Source organism: Rhea pennata, chromosome 2, assembly GCF_028389875.1.
Source record: "Rhea pennata isolate bPtePen1 chromosome 2, bPtePen1.pri, whole genome shotgun sequence".
NCBI classification, from domain to species: domain Eukaryota; kingdom Metazoa; phylum Chordata; class Aves; order Rheiformes; family Rheidae; genus Rhea; species Rhea pennata.
This window is the reverse complement of record NC_084664.1, coordinates 58,101,610-58,128,648: the sequence shown is the minus strand read 5'-3', so window position 1 is coordinate 58,128,648 and position 27,039 is coordinate 58,101,610. Positions and strand designations below refer to the sequence as shown.

General features: G+C 42.8%; 1 protein-coding gene across 1 annotated transcript in view; it reads right to left on the bottom strand.

The window, feature by feature from the left end:
- VOPP1 (VOPP1 WW domain binding protein) overlaps positions 1 to 24,827 on the bottom strand; it is a 67,876-nt gene extending 43,049 nt beyond the window's left edge. Inside the window, exon 1 of the mRNA XM_062569591.1 lies at positions 24,554 to 24,827. Within this exon, the coding sequence (XP_062425575.1) occupies positions 24,554 to 24,604 (51 nt within the window). The 5' untranslated portion in view covers positions 24,605 to 24,827. The remainder of the gene's footprint in view (positions 1 to 24,553) is intronic.
- Positions 24,828 to 27,039: the final 2,212 nt, after the last annotated feature.

Genomic DNA, 27,039 nt, shown 5'->3' with positions numbered 1-27,039 from the left:
AAGAGCTCAAGGCAGCCAGCACACATAAGAGCAGGTCTCTGGATTCACTGGCACTTAGCAGACTTCTTTTCAGAGCCAATTCTTGTTTTTGTCACTGTTGTTTCTCTTTGTCTCGAGCCAGTAATGTTGTTTTGCTAATGGCTTATGCAGGACTACTGGAGCCAGCAGCTTGCACACTGGTTGCTTTTATTGGTCTATTAAAATGAAATGAAGCTGGTGCTAAAGCTTTTATAATCATTTAGGATATTTCATTATGTGTTCAGGGCAGAAAAGCAAGCAATGGCGTGTTATACAACTGTGCAGGCATAGTGCATCTGTCTCCAGGTCTGAGATGAAATTCATACAGTCTGATGAATGTCTCAGAGAAAATGAACAGTGGGAAGCTCAGATGGTGTGAAGTCAGTTCTCCTGAGTTTCTGTTGGTAGAAGCAGCTGCTTGCCATGCGCAGCACTACAGAAAGAAATGAAGTGGAAATAAATTCACCAGACATACACTTTAATAAAAAGTATAAATCAGGATGATTACTATTTCATTTTTGTCATCTGCTACACCTATAAAGCCATGATCAGGAACAAGGACATTGCTGCACATTCACTAAACAAAAGGGAGCAGGGACTATCAAAGTACAAATGAGAAGAAACGATAGCAAGCGAGATGCACACAGAGGGTAAAAGCAAAAATGAAGCAGTATTCCCTATCGTGACAAAATATGGTTTCAATACATGAGCTTAACAGCTGTCAAGTTCTGCAGCCATTATGGCATCTCAGAGCCCATGACAGGACCTGCAAAAAAGCAAGGGAGGAAGCTTCAGGTGTTCACTGGAAGACCTTCCCAACGGTAAGAGGAAGAGGCAGCATGAGGGAAGCCTGACCCTCGAGTAAAGCACATCAGCTTACTGAGAACCTTAAAAAGAGTCAAAGATCAGGAGGGATTTAGGCAGGAAGAACAAAGACCAGGGCAATTGGACAGGGGCTATCCATAAAGCCTTATTCCTAACTACCCTATTTACCTTTTCATTCTAGTAACAATAATGCAGCAACATCATGTACCTGACAAAGAATCTTGCATCACTTTCTTTTCTGATACTACCTCCAAATTAAATACTACTGTTCATGACCCTGTGCTTCCGCAAGCCTTCCTTGAAGTGCAGCACCAACAAACACTAAGATCCTCCAACAACTGTCTCTGCCCAGCAAGCCTACAAACACTTTAATTTCAGATTTAGATCCTGACATGTCACCACCAGTTGCACTCCTACAGAAATAGTTGATTTCAATCCCATCTGCACTGATAAATTTGCTACCCGATTTTCCAGTCCTGTGTAATTAGACAGAAGTTTATCTTGGCAGTAAGCCGTCAATTACTCCTTTCTCCTCTCCTATTTAGTGAAATCTGTGGTTGTCTTTCCAAGGAAAGAACTCTATAGTGATACTCTGAGCATTTAAGAGGACTGAGGAACTGCAAAGAATAAATATATACTGAACAATTCTTAACAGATCTCAGAATCAAATATAGGGTTTTGGTATAGTAGTATTCACCATTCATTGCAAAGGAAAAAGTTTTCTGAACTAGGTATGCTTCCTGAATAAGACTTTATGGATAGGCCCTGTCCTATTGCCCTGGTCCTAGTTTTTCCTTCCTAAATCCATAGACACCAAGATTTCTATGTTCAAATTTCACATCTCTTTCATTCAATTATCTCAGGTCTAAACCATAGTCATAAACCACTTTTCATCTACATGAAAAAAATACCTGAGCAAGTTTCATGTGTCTTTCACAATGAACATTAAATTACAGTCAAACATTTATGGTAAAATCTCTCTATATATTGACGAATAAATTCATAGCTACTGCAGGCACTTCTCTGGGAACAATGAGGATGACAAGGGTGACAACAGAGTAAGATCCCCCACAGCTGAACTTGGATTTACAATAGTTAATGCAAGAAATAGTCATAGAAGCATTGTTTTTTCAAGGACAGTACAACTATATAATCTGATCCTTTGCTATAACACAGGTCAAAGCATAGAACCCAATTATTTCATCCATTTCTTTCTCCAGCAATTTGTGTCCAACAAACCAAATTAAGGCTCATAAAGATAGATTTTCTTTTTTTTATAGTGATACTGAAAAGGGTAAAAGTGACATTGATTTGCATGTGAACAATCTGCAGCTGATTTTCAGTTCTACCTGTATCTCACCGCTACGACCACAGCAGTGCTACTGTGATGACAGGATAAGGGAGGTCAAACAGGCAGAAGAACGCATCTTGAAGATTCTTCAGTCATCTCTGACAACACATATTTCAACGTGCGGTCAAAATCAGCTGCAGTTACAAAGGCCTCTTAAGATGCTCTCCCTCTGGTAAAACCCAGTTCAGAGATGCAAGTAGCCTAGCAGTCCCCTTCCACCCTACAAAAATGTCCTGGCACCGATGCCTTTGCCATCTCTTGGTCCAACTACAGCACTATCAGTGACATATGTGATACACTATGAAGTGAATTGGAAAATGCAACTCAACTAGCACAGAATATCAGAGTGCACTCCCCCAATAGCACCGGCTGCTCAAAGGAAAATGAAAAAAGCCTCTTCTCCCACCAGTCTCTGCAACAGTTCCACAAAATGCAGAATTGAGCTCAAAGACACTTTCCACGTTCTAGGCCTCCTTTCTAAAAGATCATGTTGCTCACCTGGCTGCTAAGGAGGAGTCAGTACTTATCTGGCACAACGCTCTCTAGCAGATCCTCTTAGCTCATTTTAGGGAAAGCAGGGAGACATGAAATTTCCTGAGAGTGGCCCAAATCTAAACTCTCCAACATCTAATCCGAATTAAAAGTAAATAAATAAATACCCTCACAAACACCACTGCTTTTCCCTCCAAATGTACAGTGCATCTCCCTGACCTTGCCTTTTCTAACAAAAGTGCATAGCAACATGCACATTAGAATAAAAGTAAAAAACACCCAGCCAAACCAAGAGCTCTGCTGCATAGCCTTCTCCTTCAAGGGGAACAAACATGCTCTGACAAACATTAGTTATGTTGCTTCATACACCACTGCAAGGCACTAGCACAAGACAGCAATATATGTGGGACAGTTACATGAAATAAAACTTATAAACAGTAGTGTGAGCTGGAGATCACATGACAAAACACTCATTTAGGCGATGAAGCCCTTAACGGATTTGTCACGCTCTTACTCAGCCTTCTTTCAGTATGGATTTGCTACAAAAGCAGTATGTGTATTCCAGCTGCCTTTTGACAGCTGAACCTACTGCAGTCCTTCAGGCTACAAATTTGTCCATCTCCTTCCACAGGCACACTCAGGCAAGTCTTTGAGCACTGAATTTTGGAAATTATGCTAGACTGCTTTCTTTGTCCATGTCTGCACAGGAGGCGAACACATACTGATTTATCTCCTGTCCAGTCCTATTAAAAGCAATGAAGCTTCATGCAGCATGAGTCAATATACACTTTTCAAGGTAGGTTTCATGGTCCTTAGCTCTTTGTGTTGAAAAGTACCTTACTCCACTAACAACCAAAGGCAGAGTAAGTTACAACTAAGAGTTAGTAACACTACTTGAATCTAATTCAAACCAATTATTTTATTACACCTCCTTAAAAGCCTAGAAGTTAAAATTAGCTCTAAAGATCAGTTGGAGCTCTCTTTTCATATAGAAGGGCAATCTCAACTTTTCAGGAAATTGTGGCAAGTTTCTCCTGAAAAGCTCTTCCTGAAGCTCTAGTTCCTTAGGAATTTAAAGTGCACCCTCTAGTTCCTATTTCCACTTTCAAAGAAACACTCAGAGGTAAGAGCTAGACATATAGAGAGGAGCAACTAGAATGAATAAGAATATGGGCAACTACTTTACAAGAAGAGCCTGTAAGGGTGGAAGCCTTCAATTTAGAGAGCAGACACACATCAGGATGGTGACAAGGGTAAGGTGGAACGCAGAGCTGAACGGGACTGAATACAGAACTGTTAATTGCCATATCCCACACCATTAGGGCACAGGGCATTTGTTGAAACCAATAATAAACTGGTTTAAATATAACAATAATAAGTATATCCCTTTACACATCAGGAGGCAAATCCTGAAATGTGTTGCCACAGCAGATTGTGGAGGCAGACAGTTATCAGCAGATTGAAAAAGGGACTAGACAAATGCATGGAAAGGAGACCCAGAACAGCAGCTAAAGGAAATAAACAGGGAAGTACACCCTAACATCCCTCATCCAAATGCTGTGTGTGTTGGAGAAGTCTAAAGGGAATGGACCTCAGATATAATCACAAGTATAATCACAAACAAACAGTTTGAAGAACTTGGTCTAAATTTGAAGATGACAAGCAAAAAAGCCCTTACAAAGGTGCCAAAAGCAAACTTATAAAGCAAGGCAACAAACTCTCCTTTCAAACAGTCCTCAAAAAATACCTGGATTCTTCTAACAGAAAAAAATAAGATAAAATAAAATAAAATAATAAATAAAATAATAAAAATAAAACAAAAAAATAAAATAAAAAATAAAGAAAGACTGAACAGATTCTGAACATGCTAGCCTTGATAAAGTCTTTTTAAGTAATTAAAATAAAACCAGAGAGGCAGTAACATATTTTATTTCCTATTTCAAACAAAATAAACGAAATATTCATCATTCAGTCTAATCACTGCATAATCACCACTTGAGTTTTAACCACTACCACATATCTCAGGGGCAAGCATAAAGTATTAATTACATAAAACCCACACAACATGTATAAAATACTTCAGACACATGATCCCTGACTCTACGGAGAGTTTAAGAAACAAACCAACCATTTCATCAAAACACCTTATGCAGGTTTACATACGGAACAGTGTTCACCACTCTTAAATGTTCTGTTTCCCTGCATGGCTGCAGTGAGAGAACACAAAAACCACGGATCTGCAGACTTAAAAGCCATAAAGAGCCACAAATATTGTCTTGTCCAAAACCCCACAAGACACAGCGTACAACTTCAGGCAACTTACCCATCAAGTAAGAGCTCTTCTCTCCTATGCAAGAGAATTAAATGGAACTTATCACCTGAGCACTGGCTAGATGATGATTTAGAAAAGTGTCCTATTTTGACCAACATCTCCAGAACAACAAATCACAAGTGCCACACTGGCCTACCTGCTAGCTTAAGGACAGTGCTTTTCAAGAAAGCTTTGTGAAAAGGCCACAAAAGGGATTTTAGGTTTTGGGACAAATCAAAATATCTGGAAGGCTATTTTCGCTTAACATGTTTTCTGTCAAACCTGGGCTTTGAGATAACAATATGACTGAACTTTGCTTTGAGTTCAGAATTCACTTGCAGACTAATCTCACACCAAAGCTGTGTGGATTTCAATAGGAAAAGCTTACAGGTTTCCTGCAAAATGAAGTACTCAGGTTCTAGAATCAAGGTGTAACTGAAACAGGATGGCTCAGCTCCAACTAATGACGGAGGGGAGTTTGAGACAGCTTAATAACAATGCCTCTGGCTCCTTAAGGCACAACACTAACTACATCAGAATTCAATCACTGTCCAACAGCTTTTCAGCCAAGAGGAAAGTTGATTTGACCAAGGCCATGGAGCAAAGGGAAAACAGGACTCTAGAAAAGATGAGAACGAACTCTCAGAGGAGATAAAATTGAGATACAAAGTTTTAAAGCAGGTTTTATAAAAGGCCTTTAAATTAATTAGCAAAAACCCACAAATCACAAAGGAAAGACAACCTCTAAGATGTAGCAGAGAGAGTGTAGTGGTTACCACATCTGCTCTACATGCTGAAGGTCCTGAGTTCAAGCCCCAGTGGAACCAGCACCAGGAAATCTTTGGGAGGTTGGACTACAGATGATCTGCAGAGGTCCCTTCCAACCTTACTGATTCTGTGATTCTCGCTCTGAGCGAGCGTTGCTTGAGGTGAGAGCCATCCTTACTGCAGCATGGAAAGGGAAAATCCTGTTGTCCTTGGTCCTTCTTCACAAGACTACTATTTTCTAAAAGGCTATCAGAAATCTGTTCTCCTCACTTCTGTTAATGAAGATATCTGTGTCCAAATTAACAATAGCTATCCCAATACTAATATATAATTTATCTACAAGAAAGTTTAATTAAATCAGTTCAGTCATTATAAACACGTATTTTGTCTCTATCTTGCATACTGTTTCTGATCTATAGCTTCCAAGACCACGTAAATTAATCATTTCTTAAGCTAAGAGGAGGAGCAAAACAGAGATCACAAAGAAACTTGCCAGATCTGGCAGCAGAGCTGAGAGCAGAACTATGTTTTCCCAAGTCCCAAGCCATTGTCCATGGCCCATGAGGCCATACTTTTATCTGTACCCCAGTGAAGCACAGAAGGTGACATGTTAAACATTGGTTGGAAAAAAATATCTTGAAATCTCTGAAGAAATGAATGAAGTAATTGATTATTTCTAACCTTTTCTGTATCCCAAAAGCTGAGCTCTGAAGAAATAGCATCCTGTTTAAAAAGGTGTGATATCACCATACTGGGCTCTTCTGCACACCACAAAAAAGCCATCATCATCATCAGGATTCATTATCAGCTTTGCTGACAGCCTCAACCGAGACAGCGCTTGGGCTGCACTTTCACTCACAGACGTATTCCCTCTAGGTCAGGTTTAGGTAGGTTTGTAGGGCATACCTACAGGAAATCCGCTTGATGGCAAAACAGAGAAGTCTTCAGGGATGTTGTACAATCTAGCACTATTTATGCAAATTAATTTGTGATTATAGGCAAAAAATAACAAAAAAAATGCAAGGTTTCTTCCAAGCCTAAATACACACAGTATAGAATAAAAAAAAATCTTATACGGCAGTTCTTTGGGACAAGGTACATTGATACATTGGTACAATGGTTCAAGGAACTTCAAGGATTTGTCTGATGTTGCTGACGTGCATACTTTTATTTGCAAACTGTTTGTCTTTTTATTTTCCTTTTAATTTCACTGCATAGAGTCCTTTAATCCTCTATGTTTACAAAGAGCTGTCAGTACTACATCAATCTTGATTTACCAGCCCTATCACTGGCCACAGAAACTTAAAACTGGAAAATTGGACTAGCCCATAAAAATGTAAACTATTGTCACTGGATTGTTTCAAAACATTTGAGGGAAAAAAAAAAACCTCTTACGGTAGCAGGCACAGAAAAGTATAAGTATACAGGAGTGTATAAACTCACCACTTTATTGAACATCCAGTTCCAGGGGTCATGTTTCATCAGTTCATAATCAAAAAAACAAAGTCCAGGATTGACTTCAGATTTTGTTTAAAGGAGAAAGATAGCCAAGAATCACTGCTAGCATGAATTTCCCTACCCCAGCTCTTAATCAGATAGGCAGGAGTCTAGGAAGGTGCTGAGAACTGACACAGTGAGGATTGCAACACAACAGCCCAGCAAAAACCTGTTTCTTGGAAAAGACATTCTCTAACAGAATCACAGGTCATTGATGAGTAAACTGAACAGGACCCAATACTGAGCCCTGGGAAACTCCACTAGCCACAGGTCTCCAACCAGACTCCACGCCACTGATGACGACCCTCTGTGCTCTGCCTTTCAGCCAGTTCTCAACCCACCTCACAGTCCACTCGTCTAACCCACACTTCCTGAGCTCATCTAGCTTAGCCAATAGCTTAATGAGTTCAGTAAGTTCAGATGTTTCACAGATCTATTTTACATTGGTCTTTCAGGTTGGGAAAGGCATACTAGGTGTTGCCTACTTCACAGTCTTCACTGTACTACCTTCCCCATCCCCTCAGTAAGTATAGAGGAATAGTGATTATTTGAAGTAAGTCATGCCAGTATTGCCACACTCCTTGGCTGGACATACCACAACATTCATAACTCTCCTCCTTTTAAGTTGAGAGGGTCACACAGTAGAGGAGATGGATGTTTTGATGAACAATTAAATATAAATATTTGACATCAGCATATGAATTAATTGGGTAGTGACAGGCAAAGAGGGTGCCAGTTTGATCTGAGACTTTAAAAGAAATCTGAGAAAACCCATTTATGCTGGGAGGCTGGGCATATAACTGTATTTTTTTGGTTCTGAAATAAACTGTTTCTGGCATTCCTAAAGCAAAAATCTTAGTTTTTTGACATCTATTGAAAGTGTCACAAACGACACATTTGCTGAACACAGAGGTAAGAGAAAGGTGGTGGCAGTAGTGGTTGTCACCATTCAGTCAAGATATATCCAAAATTGGTTGATGTGCTCTGCCAAGATTTAGCTAATTTATGTTCAAGTCTCTCTTCCACTCAGAAAGACTCAAACCTCCCTCTTTTTGGAGTGACCTAACCATCAAGCTACAGATTTTCTGAGACATCATCTCAGTTTTTTGTGCTGGTACTGTTCCTACTTGGACAAAATGTATAAACATAGGACCAAATGCCCGTCTACCCCAGTATCCCACCTCCACCAGCTGACAGTAGCAGGTGTTCTGGCACATTATGAACAAAGAAGAGTAAGGACAGAATTGCCTCCTTCCCAAACAGACCCAAGCAGATTCTATAGAGTCACCACAAAGGCTCTCTCTTTCCCCCCACCCTTTTTTTCTTTTTTCTTTTTTTATTTTATTTTTTTTTTTTTTTGAAAGCAGAGAAAGAAAAAGCTCATATATTTCTCTGGCTCTGAAACATTATAACTGGAGCAAGCATTGGATTGGGAACCAATGTCTCCCTCTGGAAGAGGCCACCTAGCTAGAGTATAACTTTTCAGCTGCCGAATGCATATTTCCATTGTATTATATACAATGGAGAAGGATAATATCAACAGTTAAGACATTAATTCCATTATCTTCTGCAGGCTAGGAACTCCTTTAGGAGATGAGTGATATACATTCAAAACACCTTAAGGACACAAAGAAAATAAAACTGGCCTCCTACACTTTGGGTAGGTGTCAAGCTTTTCAGGAAAAGAAGTTCCACTCTCCTGTGGCCAAATTCTGTAAATCTATACTTTCAATTCCTTTGTTTTTGGAAGCTTTTAAACAAAACCTAAGCTTTTGTAGATGTCGAAGCTATTTCAGCATGTTATTTCCATTTTGACAAAAACTACCCAGTGGCACTGACCCAATTTTGCAAAACTTCAGACTGTCCTGAGACTGCATTTTTCAGTGAATAATTAAAAACAACAGCAACAAAAACAATATTAGTTCTTGCAGTATTTCAGTATGTGTGAATTCACCACAAAGATAAGTTAACTAGATTTAGTCAGTGATCCAAAGAGATGGGATGCTGGTAAAGATTTTTGTCAAATCTTATTCTACCTAGATGCATATTGCCATCACCTATAGTCTGAGGCTAGATCAGATCAATAGGAAGTCATTAAGTCAAGGTCAAGTATAATTACAGTACAAGTGAAGTTCAAGGGTAACTGTCCAAATGTATAAATCAAAAGACTGAGATAAAAATGCATAGGATAAAAATCTGAATGTGTCTGTTGCTTTCAGGTTCAGCACAAACAAGACGCACTGAATAAACCTGCGGATGACAATTTGGTAGTTATACAAGCGGTAGTTACACAAGTTCTCATTCCAAGAAACTTTCCTCAAACCATTTAAGCACCAGGATGGACTCATCCCATCTCCAAGATGTCTAGTTTGGGTTTTCCAAAAACATCTGTGTTTAGAAGCCCACGAAAAGGAAAGCCTAATTGTCCTTTTGCATGGCAAAACATGCACTCACCTAATCCAAAGCATGCATCACCCTGAAGCTGAAGTAGGCTCCTTATAATGTGCAGGACTGGGAAACTAGGTCTCAGAAAAACTAAGAGTCTAATCCTGACACTAGTACACTGTGCATGACACTACTGTCTGCTCACTTACTCTTCTACACAATGACTATGCAGCTAGTCTAGATGTGATTGGAACACGATACAGGATACTTAATATTTCTTAAGTGCCACGAATCCTTCTTTGAGAGTTGCCAGAGGGGCATAAAAATGCAACTGTCGAAGACTTCTGAAGCATAACAGCCCGATTTGTTCTTTATTTAATTACATGCGTTTGAATAAAGCATAAAGAAATACCCTAAATGTATAAATAGGTTTAATCTAATTTGGAAGGTGGATAGTTGGAGAAACAGTTACCATGAATACAGTAGATAAAGTCTAGAACATCATTAAGAAAGAGATGGTCCCATGGAACACTATTACACCATCAAAAGGAAGAGGACTGAAGATTTTTCTGCAGTGGTTATTAAAATCACATACCTAACTAACAGTTTAGGTGTTTGGGTTTACTACCTACAGTCTGCATCCTGGGAACAGTCATCGGGGTCAGGGTAACACCTCTGTCACTTTAAGATCAGGTACACCTTGCTCACAGAAGCTGTAATATGGCATGCAGATTGTCTGTACCCCTGCCATAAACTGTCTGCAGTAATTCCCATCAGGCTGAGGATGGTCCAGATCCAGACAAATCTGGCCAGGTTGCCTATATAAGGAGATCAAAAACCCTACAACTGTCATTCATTCAAATGGATGGCTCCACAGATAGGTCTCAATCCTGTCTCAAGGCCTATATGTTTACAGTCCTTACAAGTGAGACAGTCACCTTCTAGCAGATGTCTAAAGTCATTACTGTTCCTAGAATAACACTTGCAAATGCTGACAATGAAATTACAGCTGCCATTCTTACTGCCATCAATAAGGCAATGGAGCTTTCTCTAAGCAGTATCAGAAAACCCAGTATTAATTACCCCCTCATAACCTTGCTTCATGTTGTGTTTAAATGCTCTTGCTTGAAGGAAAGCCTTTTTCAAAGGGTCCCTGTTTCCAAGCCTTTTATTTTTTTAAAAAAAAGCTTGCTGCAGGAACATTTCAAAGGGAAACTTTTTACAAGTTATTAATTTGGCTCCATCAGGCACTTCCAGACAGTGAGATATCTGTACACATTAATAAATTTTTGTCTTCACAGGACTTGCTTGGACTGTTAACTTTTGGAAATCTATTTAACTATACTTGAACCCTCTTAAGAAGTTTAATGTCTTTACAGAGCCTTTGCTTGGAAAGGAGCAAATCACAGATCAGGATCTGAATTAGAACTCCAGAATATCCATCAAATTACGCTCCTCCAGCATCAACCTGTGTGCTGCCGCCAGACCGAGTAGGACTCGAATTTTCCAGCTGAATCCAAGGTTTTCTGTAATGGTCTAGCAACCTGCATTATCTAAGCTACATCTAGAGATCTCAGAATGTCAAAGAATATACACCTGTATTACAATTAATCAGATTACACACGCTTTATTTCACCCTGCCAATGTAGAAAATTCAGTAAGCAAAAGCTCGTACCTAGTCTTTGCAACACTTCGGAAAATGAAAATTTCCCCTCTCACCTGTCTGCACTACATTTAAATAGCCCTTGTAAAAAAGCCCTTGTATTAATCTAAAACTAATAAATAATGTCTCTGTTTTCCTTTGAACCTTGCCAGGAGTTTACAAGTATACCTTTCATTAATGCTATGATAAATCCCATACCATTTCAGTTTCAGTAGTTTTAACAAGAGAATATAGTGGACAAATTTGGTCTTCCACTCTTTTCATGTCTTCCCATTTGCATGCCAGACCCATTAGGATTACTCTTATTAATCTGCAATTGTGCAGATACAAGCTTTCATGTTACAGAAGCTCCTACAACACCTCTCACACAACCTTAGACACACAGTCTTGCAGAAAAACCTTCAGCTTAGCTTGCTTTTTTCCCCCAGATATGTTGTAGTTTGATACTGCGAAGACAAGTCCCTTAAACATCATTCAATTTGCACAGTATGATAATGACTATACAGTTTAGTACCTACGGTTTGTGCCTGTTGCAAGACACACAATAGCAGGTTTGCTATGTTCCTGACAGTGGTTCACAGAAAGCTTGCTAGCTGCATGTGCAGTCTCCTGCTCCTGGTTTCCGTCTACATTATGCAACAAGCATATGTTTATTAAAAACATTCCCCTTACACTGTTTTGTCCTGACAGCAGCTGTGATATAGTCCAGGGCTGATATCCTATTACAAAGGGGAGGCATAAATATGAAGGGAAAAAGAGTCTGTACACAGGGCAGCCCTCTGTAATGAGAGGTCAGCTGTGCTGTGAAAAAAAAAATTGTAGGGAAAAAAGAAAGCTGAATCCTCAGATCTCTATCCTAACACACAAAGAGGGGAAAAAAGCGTGGAGAAATATATCCAGGTAAAGTGGATATAATGGAAACATACTTCTTTCACATAAACAGGACTAGTTTTCAAAGATCCAATAGCAACATATTAGAAATGAATTTATAGAGCACTTTTTAGTGCAGAAGGTATGGTGTGGAGAATAGATCTCTGCAGACAGATGAAAGTAAAGAAACGGTGGGAGGGGGAAAATTCCACAGGGAAAGTGGACATGCCAGGACTGAATCACAGATGGGACTGAAGAAAGCCTGGAAAAGAAAAAGAGGAGGAAGGTAGAGAGAACGCTAAAGGAGAGAATTTTGAAAGGAGAACGGGGCTCAACAGCCGAAGAAGTGGAAACTGTTGCATCTGTGGTAATCACAAAAATCAATAATGTGCAGAGAGAAGAAAGCCACACTAAGCCAAGAGGAGTGGAACGAATGGCAGGAGCAAGCCTGAGAGGAGGAGGAAATGAGGTCAGCGCTGTAGGTGGAGATAGGATTATGTGGTAGCTGAAGATAAGGATAAACAGCTTGAGCTTGGGGCGGCAGGAGACGAGGAGCCAATAAAGCAGCTGAAGGTAGTGAGGATGATGTGGCCGGAGCAGTAAGAAAAGATGACAGCTATGCAGTCAAGGCATTGCATAGGGAAAAATTAAAAAAAAAAAAAAAGAGAGAGAGAGAGAGAGAGAGAGAGAAATACACATGGCCAAGAATAAGGGAAGTCGGGGGGAGGAGGGGAAGAGACTAAAAAAACCAGCCACCCAGATTCTAGCAATCAAGCTAAAAGCTGCAGTAATATTTTAAGTTAGGATTCATGCTCTGAGATGAATCACCAGAGCTAAGAAAACTCTTTTCTCATTTCCTTTTCCAGATGGAGTCTCTCTTCCCTCCTTCTGAACTATCCTTAAGTTACCCCTGCACACTTTCTCAAGGCGAAGAGATTTTAGGGAACAGCATCCCTTTCCTCCCCCAATTTTTTCCCTGAAAACTTCAGTTAGCACCGTGCGAGTCGAGCCCAGCTTTGGCTGTATCTGATTCCTTTCGCGAGTCACTTCCCCCTCGATGTGCAAAGCAGGGAGGGATAAACCCAGGAGCCAAGGGGAGCGGGCGGGAGCTGGACTGCACAGGCCGTTTGCTCAGGCGACGCAAAGGAGCCCCGGCAGCCAGGGAGACTTCTCGCTCCTCACCAGAAACCTGGAAACTCTCCAGTCCTTAATGTGCCAGATACCTCGAGGCATGTGCTGGCAATTTCAGCACGGGGGCGAGGGGAAGGGGAGGAAGAAACTGAAATCCTGGGAAAGGTAAGAAAGTAAAAAGGGTCCCAGTTCGCTGAGAAACAAAACGTGTCCCCTTTTCCACCAGCCGTTATGTCTGCACATTAGATGCCACGTGAATGACAGGCAGAATTAGCAGCACCGTACAGGTTAATCAAACAAACTCGGAGTAACTTACAGTCAAAAGTCCAAAGGCTTTACTGTACCTCAGCTGGAGGTGACACAGTCATGCTGCACGACCGGAAAAGGAAAACCTAACTGAAATGTCCTGCCAGAGCGCCACGCGCACCATCGAGCACAGCACTGCAATCTATGTGTAAATACAGTTTAATCAGACACTAAGCATTTCACCCTGTGCTTCGACTGGACACCCACAGTTTAGAGCGCTTAATCACCGCGGATGGATATCACAGAAATACATGCATATTCACAAACTATTCTTAGCATTTACCAGAGAGGCGATTACAGAATTACTCGGTTACATAATCTCTTTTATATAATCACTACTATACACTCCTCCTTTTACAACATTAACCACAACCAGGGAGCACACAGCCTTTCAAAATAACTCCTGAAGGAGGGCTGCACTTCAGGTTCCCTGGCTACCTTAGGTAGAGGAGAGTGCAGCAACGTGCACCAACTCGCGACAACCAAGCGCTTCGAAACTGCCTTAAGTGAAGATGTGCATTAAACCCAGCATCCCGGCAGGCACCCACAGCTTTAGAAATTGCATGGAGCAGAGATGACCTGCACCTCCAACAGGCTGGGATGCACAGTATCCATGATTGGTACTGAAGACGATGGGATTTGGAAAGGAGCTTGGTGCCTCCTGGGAGGCCTAAAGCTTGTTAGGCTCAAGTAGAACGTCTCCATTGACTTTTAATGGACTTTGGATGGGGCCTAGGATTAGGGTAGGGCTTTAATACAAATAGGAGGTCAAGATTATGACAGAATTAAAGTAAGCTTAATACAAATGCCCTTGGATTTGGACCACAGTCAGGCCTGCAGCTCCTGCGCATGGGAATCACCAGGCAAAGCAGCAAAGGAGATCAATTCCTGCAGGGCCTCTTGCAACCGGTGCTCACATGCTCATAACGTGAGTCAATATACTCAGTCAGGAAAAGTTCTCTTGTCACAAGATTTTGAGCATACTCTAATGCATTTCCTACAGCATCTTCAGAATTTAATCCAGTGCCTTATAGCAGTACTGTGAACATCTACAAAAAGGGTACCTTGTACAGGGTGTGGCAAGACCCAATTACTAATGTTTGCCCAGAGCGTTAAGAAACCAGCATCAACAGCCAGCAGCTCATCTCTCTGCAGGAGACGAGAAACACAATTAAAGCAGTAGATGTAAAAAAGCGTATGAGATTTCAGGAAATACAACTCCTTGGACCTTTTCACCTGCAGGTATTTTACCATGAGCTCATTTGAAGTTTGGAATTTAGTCAAAATTCAGTTGGCTGCACACTGTTGCCATTAAGGAAAAAAAAAACCCAAACCCTAAAACCTGAAACCCTTGACAACAACACATCAACATGAAACAACAAAGTCCTTTTTCTCTAAATACCAGAGGGACAGAACAACAGCAGATGGAACAAAATAATGACTTTGACTCCAGACTTCTTTCAATCGGCACTCAAATGCAGTGGTCATTGCCTTAGCATTTGCTCAAGTTTATGCAACTGCTAGTATCTGGCCCTTATTCACTGCCATCCCCAACACCAGGTAGGCAAACCCCTGGTACTGAGTATGGCAGGATGTGCTTCTGCTTTATGCAGAGACAGTGCATGATTTGGGGAATAGAGACTACTGTTGTTTTAGCTACACAGACAGAGCAACTTAATATCAACTTACAGCTTTCTCAAAATACAGGAAGACCCAGTTATGAAGAAGTTTAACCCAACCCATACGCTGTTATTACTTCCACATTACTGATAGGAGAAATGAGTTGCCTCAGTCAAAAAGTGGAAGCAAGAGTAGAATCCAGGCTCCTGCACAAAATCACACAGACACCCGCTAGTGTCAGCATTACTGATAGCCTGGCACTCACAGGTCACTCAGCACTATCACTTTCCAGGCCATTGAAAATTGTGATTCTTACCATACATATTTGTTTGGGATACACAAGACAGTCCTCAAAATAGGAATAGTTCATATCAGCCTTAAAATAACAGAAAAAGAAAACCCTGTAAGAGAGGATTTGAAGCTTCTACACTCCCCCCCATTTCTTCAGCCTAGACAACTGGCTGACAATTTGAAAGCAGTATTTTAAGAGAAAAGCTTTCTCCTCTGCTCTGGACGATAAACTCAATGGCACTGAATAGATGAAGGCAAAATTTTAAACCTGCTGCCCTTCCTGCAATAGTTTGAACCTACAGCTCCGACCGCAGAGGAAAGTACAGATCAGAGCTGAGAATTCAAACTATAGGAGAACCAACAGTGACTTTCTGGATCTCACTTATACCAGTATTGAGATAATTATCTTTAGTGATGAGCAATACATTTTTCCCTGAGGGGCACAAATGAAAGAAAACACTTGCTTGACTCATCCTACCCACTTCTTGCATCAACAGATAAAGCATACTTAAAGTCACCAGCTACAAAGAGAAGTGTCTGCACTGATTTTCCACTTTTACAGAAATACTACAAGGAAGGCAGAAAGGAATTTTCAGGCCAAGTTTACTTTTTTTTTCTCCCTCTATAGGTCTATCCACTTCAGTTAAGAGATTTCATAAAAGTAAAATAAAACAAAGGTTATACCTGGACAGCTCATCAGGTAGAGATCATTATATTGTCTCCTTTATCACACTGTCATCCCCAAATAGTACGCACTGTGCACTATGAGCATTTAATGTCACTCTACTGTGTCCACACTTAAAGGATTGTACTAAAACCAGCATATAAACAACTGAACCTTTTTAGTTAGAGAACATGTCTCTCCTATCAAGAAAGGGAGAAATGTAGACCCAGGCCAGGATATACCAGAGAATTTTACTGGCCTACCTAGGTCATTCAAGTGTGTAAAAAAATATTTTAATCAATATAATTATGCCAGCAAAAAAACAGGTTGGAAGCAACTTAAACAAGCATCCATTTGCTATTACAGCTATTGGCACATTTTTGCTAGTGTATATACCTTGAAAAAGTTCTTAAAGATGAAACTTGAGAGATCAAAATACACTAAGGGCTCTTAACTACCTGGTAGCAGAAGCCTGTTACTGCAACTACACTGTTGACAATATCCAAGCTAAATGGGATATCTCTACAAAAGCATCAGCCTCCTTTGGGCTGCAGCACAGTTGAGCTCTGAGAAGAAAATGAACAAGCCTAATGAAATACTCTCAGGTCAGGGTGGAAGCCTAGCGGCAGGGCAGATGGCTGAAATATGCTGCCAGGGGTCTTTGGGCTCTGGCCACAGAGACCCCTTCCACCCTCACACACATGTTAACCTCAGGGTTCTCTGGTTCTTCCTCCTTCTAAGGGGATATTCAAATAGACTGAATACATATAACTACAGAGATGTAACACATGATAAATGCACTTACTTAAGTCAATGTATTTGAAAGATAGGCTCATGCAGGTATGGACCGCAACACTTTAGGTCCAAGCTAACTTCTTAACTCTACTAATGCAAGATCTGAGAAGGAAGGATTTACCGTTAAAGCTGTGGTGAGCTATTTAGTTGCATGATGCTCAACACCAGAAGCCAGAGAGCAAGCTAACCAGCATACTATCATTTGAAAATCTCAGAGTTGGAGGTGCTTTTTACCTGCAGCACAGGACTAAAAAGAAAAAAAGGAAAATCAAAAAAGGTAAAGATGAAATTGTTCCCAAGGACGCTTCAGCTGTCAAATCAAACAAGCAGTCTTCTGCAGAAATTCATAAACAGATTTATTTTTTCCTACTTTCTCAGGAAAAGAAAAAGCTGCTTACAGAGAGCTATAGTACAGCTGAGGTCAGAGTCAGGACATACATCAGTAAGGGCATGCTTCTGGTGCTGTGCTCGAGCAGGCTTAAAAAATGACTGTTTTCCACTTTCATCAAACCTTGAACCTAAGGCCCAAATCACTTCTTCATTAATGCTCTCCTCCAAAACAGCAGCAGTTTTACCCAGTGGCCAGACACATTAGTGACCGGGAGACCTCAGTTCCCATGAAGGCTGTCACTAAATTGTTGTATGAATAAAGAAAACTATGAAGCTTCCTTCGGTTTTCCTTTTTGTAATGGGGAAACATACTTAAGCAGGCTTTGGGGTTGGCCACTAAAAAGTGGGAACAGACATCTGTAAAACCACCTGAATGACAAACAACAAGCACGGGTGCGCTCAGACATAGGGTCAGTGCTGTACGCAGCGGGGCAGCACCAGCACCCATGGCTTCCCAGCAGCTGTGTAGAGCATCAACCCAGGTCAGCACACAGTGCTACAGGATGGGTCCTACAGTTCATTTTGCCTGCTGCCTTCCACAGTCACTTCAGATAGAAGGAATCTAGCCAAGGTTTTCTCTTTGAAACTTAATGTCCTTACCAAGCCTCCAGATGAGTGAGAGAGAGAGAGAGACAGACCCATGGTATGCTTGCAGCATGCTGGGAGCACGCTTGCCAACCAGAGGGATTCAAAAACTACAGTCCTTTCAGTGCCGTGACTGCTGTTGGACCATCTCCTATGGATATACTGCCTAGCCACAACTCCTCTCCCACCCCGCAGAAGAAAAAGGCCATGAGAGGTCATTAGCTCAGGGTTGAGAACTTCTGCTGTGATGGACACTTGGCAAGCAATGTGGGAAAACATCAGAACATTTTCTGGAAAAGATAGTCTTATTTAAAGATGCCTTACAGTGGAAAATAATAGACAGACTTTGCTGGTTTGCACTTTTTATGGTGTGTGGAAAAGCTCTGCTGCTCCTTACACAGCACCACAAATGCAGGTATTGACTGTCCTGTAACTCTGATCAGAGGTGACACATAACAAGTTAAAATAACAAGTATGTTCCTGAAACAGGCTGCCCCACTCTAAGTCATATGTTTCCTCCCTTTGCAGGAAAATTTAGTGATGCTCCCGCTGCACAAGCCTCTGATGGACCAACAGAGAACTACCTTCGCTCGTTTCTTCCTGAACCCCTCTTTGGTGGCTTAGTTTTCCATCACATTAGTAGGTTGAACCAATCCTTCTGCAGCTATGTGGTAACTAGATCTGTAGGAGCACACAGCTAGCAGGCGAGGGGTTAGGAACTACCCCTTTCAGAAATAGCTCATCGTTACATTAGATTAGATGCAGACTAGAAACCATTTCTTGCTAATTTCTGTTCTTCTAAAAATCTACCAGATAGAAAGCTGAGTCATTGAGAAAGAGGAAGAGATTTTTAGTCAAGGTATTTAAGACATGGGCTCAGTTAACACCTATTTAACTCAATCTGGATACACAAAGGAATAGAAAGACATTTTTATTGAGGAGTGAAAACTTTTCCACTTAATACATGAGCAAACTGTCAAGACACCTTGTTCTCAAAAAAAGGAATTCAATAAAAGCAGACTCTCATCTCATGACCTCAACAGTATTTCCACTTGTGTATTACCTTACGAATGTCAGGAAAGCAATAATATCCACTATTTAAGACCTTATCTTTCTCCTTCCTTGCAAGTGATTTTTAAAACCCATGATTTTGGCGTGGGTCCCCAGTCCTCACACAGATCTATGATCTGTTGCCCCCAAAAGATCATTTTGGAAAAGTTTTGCTCCTAATTAGTCAGAAGAGTGTTTTTATTTGCCATAATAAATCTTTGTAAGATTTCAACAGCAAAGACTTCAGCAAAGCACAAATATGGTGGAAACAGCTACACTGCTGAGAATACAAAGCTATGTGGCACCTTCAAAAATTAGGCCTGCAAGCACATGCAAGCCTTCTGCAATGTTTTTACACAAACCTATTTCAATTTATATCACAACAGATTAGGAGCATAGATGCAGCTACCTTCTCAGGAAGAAATGAGAACATTTTCTTTTTGCTTCTGTAGCATAAGCTGAAACAGTAATCTCTTCTTACTGGTAAACGTAGCCTACACAGATAAACCTGTATGTGGGTACGCTTACTCCAGTTTTCCTAAGCCTCTTCTTATTGGAGTCTATCAAAATAAATTTTTATTAAACTAAGGCAGGAGTTTCCTTGGAGCCTGCTTCGACTTTCAGCTAAATCCATTTAAAAATAGCAGCTAAGTAGGAGGGTAAACTTTGGTCAAGTTTAACATATCCTTATAGACATCTGCACGAGCTGAAGGGAAAGCACTGAAATCAAGAGCCGAGAAATTTCATTTTTATAGAGAAAGCATGATGGAAGGTGCTAAACATTAAAAAAATATATATAAACAAGTGTTATATGCTTCTTTCAATGTCAAAAGACAAGAACAAACAAACACACACACACACGCTGTGTGAGTATTCCTGTCTCCTCTTAAAGAATGCAGAAGTGGCTCATCCGTCTTTCCCTTCCTGCAGGTCTCCTTGCTGCAGTGGCAATGAATCCTCCTCATCATCACCAGGAACAAGGGAGAAAACCATGCAACCTTGATCCTGCTACCTGGAAATCACAGCCCAGCTCACTGCTGTCAAGAAACAAGGGAGATTTGCCAGTACTCGTTGGATCACAAAACAATAAATCACACTAAGCTCTTTCCTGGCTTCACTCAGCAATGCAATAGCTACTTTCCAACAGACAGTAAGAGTGTAAGAGACAAAAGTTGTTTTCAGGCTGCTGAGCCCATAAGTAATGAAAATTTAACAGGTGGGAAGAGGGTATAGGGACACATCTACAGCAACAACACCCTTGCAGAAATACAAGTATTGCCATGTCCTCCTGCAGGAGGAAGAAAAGCTTCCTAACAGCCTTTTCCCCACAGTGTAAGGACAGGATTGTTGTTCTCACCACTCTCTGACACAACGCTCACCAGAGTTAAAATTTCTGCAGTCCATTAGTAGGCCAAGTCAGTCATGGAGATGCATGTTACAGAGAGAACCTCTGTGTGTGTGTGCACTCGTACACAGAAGGGCACACATGTTCCTGTAATATTCATGTAAAGGAAACACCAATGGTTAATGGACAAATAAAATTTACCATAAATGGGGGGGGGGGGAGGTGGAGGAGGAATTATGGAAAAAAAGCCCACAACTTCTTGAACCCTATCCCAAGATCAAAAGATTTTTTTAAGACTGGTTTTCCTGACTGTCTTAATGTACTTGTTCCCACAAGAGAGGAAAAGAAATCTGAAGAATGGAGTGAGATTTTAGGTTCATCTTATATGCTAGAATCCATTTAGCTGAAGCCCTTTTATAAAAATAATAATAAACCCACCCAGCAGTTACCAAACTGGGAAGCAGGTAACCAACTTCGCTTTTATTTAAATAAATCTTGCATGACAGTCTGTCAAACATGTTTGGATTTTATTTAAAGTTAAAACATTTTGCAGTGCATATTACATGTCCATTCCTTTGGTCTTTAAAAAAAGGCATTTTACTCTTTCACATTACCTTTCATTTGGCAAATTAACAAGAACAGAACTACACTGATTAGCTTTTCCCAGCCACCTAGCTATCAATATTTGTATCAGCATAGACATCGTAATTTTAATAATGGGAAACTGAGTGTGTAGAAATATTTCCAAAACATTTCTAAAAGTGGCCATCTAAATTTCCTATAGACAGACTGAATCCCTTATAGCAGAATGCTCACCCACTTCTTACACTAGTAACAGTGACCTCCACAAGCCTCCACATATCTTAACATATGACACTAAAAAGCTTGTCTTAAAAAAAAATATGCAGGCACTTACATTAGTTCCTAGGTTCCTTTTGACAGGCTATATTGGCAAACTAGAAGTTCAGGTATTTAAAATTACTGCACAGTTTTGAAAGTTGAGGCTACCCAACAAACTATTGCTAGAACCTAGCTGAGCAAGCCCTACCTATAAAACACCTTTACTAGCCCTGCAACACAGGCAGTGCCCTCTGCCAGACACGGATGCTTTGGCAGTTGGTTCCAGCCTTGCCAGTAACCATCCAGCTCTGATCACTGTATTCCTATTTGCACTGTGGGGAGATAAGAATGACTAGTGTTATAAAAGTCTTCATGTTTATGGTGGAAAACCTCTGTCAAACAAGGAAACTTGGAATTAATTATTCTTCCCTACCACTAAAGCTTTCGGAGAGCTTCCATAATTAATGCACTTCAAACTCTTCTACAGCTTCTTTGTCCCTCCCCAAACCCTCTTTCTCATCTTCTTCCTTCAAATTAGAAATAACAAAAAAAACTTTCACACCAGAGTGCTGTGCAGTTAATTACTAACTAAAGTTTAATTTGAAAGTTACAAAGAAACATGCCAAACATCTAAACTTATACATGGGCTTGAGTATGATTTATGCTTCGTCATAAGGAGCTGTATTCTTTTCATCTGTATAAACACAAGTATTGTCTTAGAATATGCATGGATACAAGATATATGAATGCCTTACAACAACTATTTTGAGTGATTTAAGCAAAGAGAACTTAAAACATCAGTAAACTACTAAATTGTTCCAAAGGGGATCAATTCTAAATGTTTTTTTTTTTTTTTTTGGTTTGTGGGGGTATTTTTTCCTCCATTTGAATAATACTCAAAGTCTTTTGCAAAACTCTGAACAAAAATGTATTCCCGGATCACACTATGTTAAATATTGACTAAGATCACGTGGAAGCTGCAAATATATTTTTTAATTGTAATAATGCAATTTCAGATAACAATCAATATGCAACTTAGTGTAGAAAACAGCAAAAGTTTAAAATACCCAAAAAGCCTTCCTAACTGAATCAGAGATAGCTGATTATTTAAATTCCCAGTGTTCTGTTTCTGTGCCTTTTATCACCTAGAGCGCAAGCTATAACAATGCTTTTTAATTTACATAGTATCACATTCATAAAAGTATCCTAAGCACTTGGGGGAGGAGGGAAGGAAAAATCCACAAACCCAGATGGCAAAACAAATATTCTAGATTAAAAGGAAAAATACAATTAAAAACAGTATAAAAGCTTAAATAGCACCAACATGGGTTACAGCCAAAGAGGATTTATGCAAATTACTCTTCCAGGCACACAGGATCATTCTGAAGAGAACGTGCATTACCAGAGCAAAGATATCTAATCAAACAGATCCCGAAAGTGCAGTCTTTCACGTTTTCAGATGAACAATTTCCTCTGGGGAATTCCACTGTCTTTTTCACTGAATTAACATTTTTGCCATTCGTATTTTTCAGAGCGCTTCTGTAGCATCAAGGAGCAACCACAAGCCAGGCAGTGGGCCAGGTTTATGAACGGAGTAACACAGTATAGCCCAATTAACTTTAAGAGAGTTACATTTATTTACATTAGATGATGATTTTTAAAATCTATTGTTTTGGTGTGATAATAATGGTGTGATAATAACATAGAGGAAATATTTCTAGTTCGTTGCCCACTGCATAGGTGGCCTAAAGAAAACGTAATTTTTATGAATTATATCCTTTTTTGAACACAATACTGCTCAAGCTAAGGTTTCCAATTACACTGTATTTTTAAAAATATAGAATTAATTCATTTTCTGTTTAAACTGTTCCATCACAAAAACAGCTCTGCTCTCCAGCACTCCAAAACCTTCAGCTGGACAGTCTCCAAAGAAGCAGGGGTTTAAAAACGCATTGAAGACAAGCCTATGGGCGTTTTCAAAGTCAGGCAAACACGCTGCCTGGAAAGTGTCCTAGGGATAAGGAAGACGGAAGTGCCCTGGCAAATCTGCACAAGGGACACTTAACATGGCAATGTGCCCACATCAAACCTGCCTCGTGTTTGTTATTGACACTCCTTAATATGTCCCGAATTTAACCCTGAGGTTCAAACAAAGCATGATAGGGAGCTCCCTGCCTCCACTCACTTCCTCAAAACATACGTGGATTTTCCTACTAAAAAGGGAGCTACTTTTCCAGCTCTGTGACATAATTTCACAGCACAAATCCTGCACCTCCCCAAGAAAAAGCTTTTTTATTATTATTATTATTTTTGCTTTGTCTGTTTGCTGTAACTATCAGAGCTGCACCAGGGCTTTCTAGGAAGTTTCAACACATTGCTCTTAATCTCCATCGCTCAATCTGAGGTAGCGCCGGCAACGCCTGCCTCGCGATACTCATTTTGTCCACAAAAGGATAGCGCTCCAAAAATAGACACATCTTCCACCCTAACCCCGCTGGAAATTCGCACATTCCCAGGAGCCGGTTTGCTTCCCTAGGAGAGAGCCTGCCACCGTTTAGACAAGGTAGCATTCAACAGCTTGCAGCCCTGTGCAGAGGTCTGATACGGAGCCAGCTCCTGCACACCACAAATACAAAAAAAAAAAAAAAAAAAAAAAAAAAAAAAGGCAGGTCACTGCTAACAGGTACGATGTTGAGCATAACTTGGCAGTCTTGTAAGCCAGCGGGATCACAGCATCGTGCCAGTACGCCCGGGAACTCCTAAGCGCACAGCTTCCTCAGCACCAGCACCCCGCTTCACCCCCCGCAGCCCCGGCCCGGCCCAGCCCCGGCCCGGCCCAGCCCGCCCCGGCTACCAGGGCAACCCCACAGCGGGCACTACAACGCTGCCTTCCAGCCTTCCTCCCCCTCCGCCTTCTCCTCCTCTTCCTCCTTCTGCCCCCCCCAGAAGCTAGTGGAGATTTTTTTTTTCCCCCCGCTCCTGGCTCCTCTGGCAAGCGCAGCCCCGGGTTGCCACCAGCCTGCAGGCTCCTCGCTCCCTCAAGAGCTGCGTCCCGCGCTCCAGGAGGAGGGAGAAGGGGGAGGAAAGAAAAAGGAAAAAACAAACAAACAAACAAAAAAAACCCTAACTGCACAAGGGAAATATAAATAAATAAAGGCAGGAGCTGGCCGCGGGAGGGAGAAGAGGAGCGCCAAGCAGGGACCAAAAAGCGGCCCCCACCGCCCGACGGCTCCCCGAAACACGCGCGGCGCTGAAACGAACAAAAATTAAAAACAATTGAAAAATAAAACAGAAAACAAAACGAAATCAGCCCCCACACCCCCGGGCCACCCCCGCGTTCCCCCGCTGAGCCTTACCTCCAGCAGCAGGGAGAGCAGGAACATGACCCAGGGCTGGAAGTGGCTCATTTCTCCTCGCTCGGCCGCGGGCTCGCCCCTGCCGCCTCAGATGCGCACGGAAGCTGTCAGCAGCGCCATCGCCGGCGCCGGGCGGCGGGCAGCTCCCGCGGGGCGGGGGGGGGGACACGCACACGCCCGCACACCCACGCGGGGGCCGAGGAGCAGCCCCCGCCGGGCCGGCGCCCGCGCTGGGGGCACAGCGACGGGGCGGGGGGCAGAGGGGCCGGCGCGGCGCGGCGCGGCGGAGGAGGAGGCGGGCAGCCCCCGAGGCAGCCAGCCAGGGAGGCAGCGAGGGAAGGAGGGAGGGAGGGAGGCGGCCGCGGCCCGCCCCGCTGCTCCCCGCGGCGGCAGCGCGCCCTCAGGGGGCCGCCGAGCAGCCCGCCCGGGCGCCGGATCCCGCCGCGGTGCCCGGCGCCGGCGGCACAAAGAGACCCGCCGCCGCCGCCGCCGCCGCCGAGGGCGGGGAGAGGCGGCGCGCCGGCCCCGGCCCCGGCCCCGGCCCGCCAGGGGGCGGTGACGCCCCCGGCCCGGCGGGCGGGGTGACGGCGCCCCGCAGGGGTTAACGGTCACCCAGGGCGGTTAACAGTCCCCATCTGGCCTAACGCCCCCCAGAGGTGTTAGCGGTCCCCCATGTGGGCTAATTTCCCCCCATGAGGGTCAACAGCCCCCACCCGTGCGGACTAACGGTTCCCCGGGGGGGTTAACGGCTCCGGCCCCTGCTCGGCTGGGGGACCCACGGCCCTCCGTGGGGCTCGGGCCAGGCACCTCTCGGCGCCGGGAGCGCCCGGCACCGTCCCTATCCCGTCCCGCCTGCCCTCCCCCCCAAACTCTGCGCCCCGCCGCCCTACCTGCGCCGAGGAGGCCCGTGTCGGCGTGAGCCCCGGGCGGGTGTCCGGCCCCGCAGGCAGGCAGGCGCCCCGGCGAGCCTGCGGCGACAAAGCCCGCGCCGCCTTAGCGCAAAGCCCCCCGCCGCCTGCCCCTCGTGCCCACCCCGTGAAACCCCAGCCACCCGGCGCCAAGTGGGTTATTTGCGGTCCCGACGAGCCAGTCGGGGTATCTCAGGTGCCGCCGGGCTGGTGGCAAGGTGGATCCCGGGGTCTGGGCTGGAATAGGCCAAAATAATGGTGGGTGGCGATGGGGAGGCCCCGAGGAAGAGGAGGAAGGGGACCTGGGGGAGCCAGGACTGCTGCCCGCGGAGCAGGGCCTCAGGCGGGGAGAGGCAGCAAGGTGTAGCACAAAATAACGCTGCTGCTAGGTGGGCGGGAAGCAGCAGCGCCGGGAAACAAATGAGCAAGGGCAACAAAAGCCAAAGCAAACAGCACTGCTGCGGTGAGCCCCTTGGACGGGAGCGGGTGCTGTTTGGACAGGCTTGCTCCGAATGTGCACGGGGTGCAGCTTTGGCACTTGCGAGGACAGACAGTGCCTGTTGCAGTCAGGGTCTTTCATTTGCTCAGTGTGTTGGGTCATGTTCTCCAAAAAGACTCCCAGGACTTTCCTTGTAAACTAGACCTGAGATGCCCTCAGGCTTCTGCAGCCAGGCCAGTGACAGACGGCCAGTTCAGTTATGGGTGTTTTCTTTACTACCACCTTTTTTGTGGTGCTTAGAGCCTCCTTTTCCGAGCCCCTTTTCTACCTGGACCACAACCAGACATGGCCATCCATTCAGTGGGATAGAGACTCAGTTGTTCTTTAAATTTAGAAGGGACCAGAGTTTAGCTAGGTGTCCTGCCGAAGGTTTATAGAAGAGGCAGGCTCAGGAGAACAGATATCAATATGGAAAGATGGGGAAACACTCCAACCTCCTCTTGTTTTCCTCTGGAAGAGAGGGATTTCCAGGCAGTAGTTCTGATGGAGGTGTACCCTCCTACTATCCGTTAGTGATCTAGCTATTTAAAATCTATTAGCACATCCTCGCAACATACGATTCTTTGGTTCAGCACTCCACTATTGTCATAGTCTTCAAGAAAGAAACTTGTCCTGTCCTCATGCCAAATGCAATGCTGATTATATATTTCTGGACAGTGAACTTTTGGGCAGTTATGAGATGATTACAGCCAGAACTGTTAATCATATCTCCTCTCAGGCTCAGACCATACATTCTTTATATAAGAAGTATCTGTAAGCTTTAAGAAATGCCCATGCATTACGTGATATTGTGTACTCAGAGGCAGCCTGCACAAGTTTTTCTGGAACGACCATCGATTTTGAAGTCTCTATTGTGACGCCAGCCAGTGGGGAACTGTGAGGTGCACTTTCCAGATAAATATTCACATCTCTAACTGAATTTGCTAGAAGATGTCTAAGGAGGTGTGAAAACCATGATTTTGTCTGACAATAAAGACTGAAGGAGGTAACTTCTGAGCTATACACACAAGACTCTAGTCTGAACTGAAAAGCCACGTTTTCCAGAACCTGGGCTATAAAGATACATCATATATGAGGTA